Here is a 2,221-nt window from a genome sequence, read left to right on the forward strand (position 1 = left end):
TCAAGAAATTTTCAAAATCGAAACCGCCAGTCTGCAACAAACAATCAATGGCTTCCTCCAAGAAATCAAACAAAGAGGAACACACAAACAAAAACAAAAACAAAACAATCAAAACCAAAGAATCCCCAATCAAGAACTTAAAATCACCCAACAAAGACAAACATAAAATCAAGAGCAAGTCTCCCAGTAGCAAAGTTAAAGAATCGCCCAAAGTCTCAATCGAAAAAGTTAAAAATCAAGACTCAGACACACCCAGGAAATCAAAAATCAAGAATCAGACCAGCTCCAAATCTGACAAAAATCCTAAAAGAAAGGCGGAACCAGAAGAAGATGGAGAAGACGAGACATTGTGTAGCTTCCCAATGAGTAGAATAAGGAGAATAATCAAGGCTGAAGATGATAGTTCTAAATTGCCTCAACATGTTGTTTATCTTGTCAATAAAGCCACGGTACCATTCTCAATCTTCACAATTTCTGTTATGTTTACAATGTTAGGGTTAGGGTTTTAATTGTGTTTGAATTCTGGACCTCATTAATTTGTTTGTTGATTGAATGGTTTCAGGAGATGTTTGTTGAACAGTTTGTTGAGAAAGCTTATGAATGCGCAGCTCGGGATAAAAAGAAAACTCTTGCTTACAAGTACCTATGTAATCTCCTTTTCCATCTTTTAGATTATTTAGTTAAGTAAACATATAAGTAGCTAAAGTATGAAATTTTACTTCATTTCAGTAATTTCTTAGTTTGTAATGTTACAATCGCCTTACCGAATGTGCATACAAGTGAACCCTGATTAATTTTTTTTGTGCTATTTCTAGTGCTAGTCTTTCAGCAATTTCAAACATGTGGTAGCAAAAAATTATAAAGTCTAGAAACGCAAACTTGGGTGTTTATTATAATAAATTCATTTGATCTTCTTACAAGTGATGTTTGCCAAATTGTCATTGTAGAACTTTCATATGAATGATCCTCAAAACTCAAATGTATAAATGGTTTTGGAAACTTATTTTGCTCTTCTGATGTAGAGTGTGGAGACAAATATAGTTCCTGTGTAGCACGGATACGAAAACGCTGAAATAGGAAACACAGAAATGAGAAACATTGAAACAACATTATCTATAATAATATGTTGAAAATATATAGTTTTGGAGTTTCAGAAGTGCTTTTAGAAATAGAAACGAAACACCGAAATGTAGGATTTGAGAAGTTTCGTTTCTTCATAGTATAGATATATTGAGCTGCTACCCTGATAGGAGTACTACATATCACATGGAACTTGAAACATGTATGGAACTTGAAATTCATGCATCATTTGCTTGCAGGTCTTGTATTTTGGCTTAACTGTAAAGTATTTCCTAAGCAACAGAATACCACTGCCGGAATCCCAGCCTTGGGATTGTGCAGTGCTTAAATGACCTTAGAGTTATTACATTTTGCAAAATAATATTCCTGTATAATATTGAGATGGTGTTAAGATGCTTTCTTCTTGGTTTCAGCATCAGTTGTTGGCAAGCAGAGGAGATTTGACTTTCTTTCAGGTATTCCTTATCAACTTTTTTCTGTGCTGTGTTTCATCTTTTCATTTATTGCCAGTAAACTTTCGAGTAATAATTCCATGCAATAAACGTGTCGTCAATATTTGACACAACTCTCATGTATTGACAAGTTTCACTTCTTTTAAACAATCAACAAATGTCAAAAAAATTATGTTGCTGAGTATTTTCATTTTTCAATGATGTTGGTATTCATTTTACTTGTTGATAGATTTTGTTCCCGAGCAACTAAAAGCTGAGGAAGCCTTGGGGCAGATAAAATCGGCAGAAACTGCTAAAAAATAGAGCTCATTATACTACTTGAGATGATGGTACGCACACTTCCTTTGGTGCCTTAGTAAATCATTAGTTTTTTTGTAGGTTTCCCTTATGTTTTCAGTGGATTGCATGAAGCGACATTGTTCTCTAACAACGTAGACTAGATTTGCTGTTCATTTTGTATTCAAATGGCATTCTAATTTATTAGTTAAGACATTTCCTTGCTAGGTTTTAGATTGGGCTAATTCCTTGAGATGATGGTATGCACATTTTAGGCTCTTCTCTTTGCTCTAGATTGGCTGTGTAAACTTCAAAGAGAAAGCCATTGTTTCCCATCGACTTTGTATTGTATCCATGAGTATATGTTTTCGGAACGTAAGCGTTACTGTAAGCGAATGGAATTTTTCTCATCA

The 2,221-nt window shown here is 34.2% G+C and overlaps 1 protein-coding gene across 2 annotated transcripts; it reads left to right on the forward strand.

Moving 5' to 3' along the window:
* Positions 1-2,221, forward strand: LOC126668802 (DNA polymerase II subunit B3-1). Of its 2 annotated transcripts, XM_050361993.2 has the most exons (5): positions 1-449; positions 563-647; positions 1,494-1,535; positions 1,762-1,861; positions 2,037-2,221. In XM_050361993.2, exons 1-4 carry the CDS (start codon positions 48-50, stop codon positions 1,833-1,835), a joined length of 603 nt encoding a protein of 200 aa, XP_050217950.1. In that variant the 5' UTR covers positions 1-47; the 3' UTR covers positions 1,836-1,861; positions 2,037-2,221. The 2 variants fall into 2 exon arrangements, with proteins under 2 accessions (XP_050217950.1, XP_050217941.1); XM_050361984.2 differs by having other exon boundaries at positions 1,762-2,221.

Source organism: Mercurialis annua, linkage group LG1-X (assembly GCF_937616625.2).
Source record: "Mercurialis annua linkage group LG1-X, ddMerAnnu1.2, whole genome shotgun sequence".
Classification (NCBI taxonomy): domain Eukaryota; kingdom Viridiplantae; phylum Streptophyta; class Magnoliopsida; order Malpighiales; family Euphorbiaceae; genus Mercurialis; species Mercurialis annua.